A 2,500-nucleotide genomic window follows, 5' to 3' on the forward strand; every position below is an offset into this window, starting at 1 on the left:
GTTGCTTCTCGTGGTGAGAATTTTTCTTTTTGCCGTTATTGTAAGAAACATGGTCATGTCATAAATGACTGTTTTAAATTGGCTAATAAGCGTTCATTTGACAAAGGCAAACCTATTTTTCACGTCAGTGTTAATGATGTAACAAAGGTTGAATCTAAATATTCTGGGGTTGATAAAAATCTTGGCCTTTCCCCTTTTTCCTTGACTGAATCTTTATATGCGACACCTTCATTTAGACCATTTTGTTCCACAGGATTTCTTAGTGGCGATGAATTGTGCAAGTCGTCTTACCCAGTCACTATCCTACGGGACTCGGCTGCAGATATATCATTGGTGCTCAAGGAGGCGGTTCCTAACCCTGATTGTTATACTGGAGAAATGGTAATTATCAATGGACTGATAGGGTCAAAAAGCATACCCATTTGTAAAGTTTATCTTAAATCTGATCTGATAACGGGTTACGTAAGGTTAGGTGTCGTTGATAATATTCCAAGTGATGGCATTTCGCTTCTCATGGGCAATGATCTCGTTGGTAATAAGGTATGGCCTTGCCCTGTGGTTTCCTCTTGTCCCACTGAAAACGCCACAGTAGATTTAGAAAGGGAGTATCCCGATCTCTCTCCTGCGTGTGCTGCCATCTGCAGTGCAAGTCGTAGGTCCTCCCATCCTCCTATCAAGGCGCATACCCCCGGTACTGCATCACCTTATGAGAGCCCTTGTGATATATTTACTGAAGAATTCACACTAGCAGACTTCTTTAATTCATCTAAAGTTTTAAGTAATTCAGAATCTGATTCTGATATAAAGAATATCAAAGACACTCCAGTTACTAAGGGAAAGATCATTAAAGATGAACGTAAAGGTCCTGATTTGCAAGCATTTAATAAGCTAACTGACGTAAATGATCTAGAAAAATTCCGTACTTGCTTTTCTCTTCAGTCAGGTGTTATTCGTAATTATAAGCCCTCTGATATATCTGCAGACGACACAAGTAAGAATATTGAGAAGGCCTTGATAAATATTTTTACTCTGGTTGGTCTGTCCACCTTAGTACAGTTAGATAAAGGGTCACATTTCACTTCCAGATTATATGAAAAGTTTATGAAGTCCTTGGGTATACAGCAGTACAGATCCACCGCATATCATCCTCAGAGTCAAGGGCTAGTTGAAAGATTTCATATTTTAAAGATTATGATTAAAGCCTTCAGTTTAGAGACTGGTTATGAGTGGGATGAAGGCATAGATTTACTTTTATATTTAATAAGGAACAATGTTCAGGAGAGCCTTTATTCCCCATTTAAAATAATTTACGGCCGTGAAGTGCGTGGACCATCAAAATTATTGGAAGAGTATTGGTTAAATGAAGAGGTAATTCCCGTAGATATTATTGTGAATGACTTTAAGTATTTATTACAGACTACTATTTCACTAGCTCGTAATGTTTTGGGTAAAGTTAATACTAAAATGAAAGACCACTTTGATAAAGTAAATGATGCAGAGGCAGGATTATTCAATGATTTAGTATTGGTTTTGTTAACTCTTCATTACCAGCCTCTTCAGTCTCGGGATGCGAGACTATCTAATGTTCTAGAACAATCTAGTAATGTTAGGTGTGCAATTGAAATTCTTAAGAGACGTAAGAAAAAACGTCATGTGCATGTGAACCTCCCGAAAAAGTACTATGAACGGGATGATTTAAAGGAAAATACGGGAAACGTAAGTGATGTTTCAGTGATTGTACTTTCTAACAGTAATGAAAATGATGAAAATATCTTTGTGGAGCCTAATCTCACGAATTCAGTAATTTCGGCTAACCCTGATAAAATTAAACACTTTTCTGCTGCCCAAGCAGCAAACATACATTTTCTTCTGCAGGAGTATGACGAGCCATTCAGTGAAGTAGCTCGTCTCTGTCCACTGCTGGATCATAATGCTGAGACCAGGGATGTTCAGCCAGTGCTTCAGTTTCCGTGTCTCCTTGATGTGAGGACTGGGGCGTTCTTGCAAGCTGATGTTCGGCGCCGGAGAGAGCAGGGGTTCATCAGTCCTTGCTTGGGTCCCTTTGCCTCTGTAGTCCTGGTTCTTGAGAGTAGTGGCCTTATCCACGCGGTGACTGCAGGAGGGCCAGGGCAGCTGCAAGGACAACGCGTTTTCGCTCCGTGGAATAGCACGCAGCAGTGACTACGTCAGGAAGGCACGCGTTCGTGGTTGTGGGCGAACAAGTAGAAAGTTTTGCAGAAAGTCGTAAAATGAAATGTTCACCCGGTGTTTTGTTACAAGCCTTATTAAGTATTACGCCACCGTCGGAAAGGAGGCCTTGGTGATAGTATTAGCAATTAGAAAAGTTTAGTGTTTATTTAACAAGATTTGTTCATCCCGTCAAAATTCACTGATAACAATTACTTTTTCTATGAAAGTTCAGAAACATTCAGTGTTCAAGTGGACAGACATTGCAGCCATTCAACAAAGACCTGCCTCTTAAGGATACACAATATTGCAG

At 39.9% G+C, this 2,500-nt stretch overlaps 1 protein-coding gene across 1 annotated transcript in view; it reads left to right on the forward strand.

Annotated features, from left to right (window-relative positions):
• LOC138860903 (uncharacterized) overlaps nucleotides 1–2,500 on the forward strand; it is a 5,717-nt gene that overhangs the window by 2,380 nt on the left and 837 nt on the right. The window contains exons 1-2 of the mRNA XM_070119444.1: nucleotides 1–13; nucleotides 254–2,500. The exon at nucleotides 1–13 is cut by the window's left edge and continues 2,380 nt beyond it; the exon at nucleotides 254–2,500 is cut by the window's right edge and continues 837 nt beyond it. Of these exons, the coding sequence (XP_069975545.1) occupies nucleotides 1–13; nucleotides 254–2,181 (1,941 nt within the window). The 3' untranslated portion in view covers nucleotides 2,182–2,500. The remainder of the gene's footprint in view (nucleotides 14–253) is intronic.

The sequence above is a fragment of the Penaeus vannamei genome, unplaced genomic scaffold (assembly GCF_042767895.1).
Source record: "Penaeus vannamei isolate JL-2024 unplaced genomic scaffold, ASM4276789v1 unanchor223, whole genome shotgun sequence".
NCBI lineage: Eukaryota > Metazoa > Arthropoda > Malacostraca > Decapoda > Penaeidae > Penaeus > Penaeus vannamei.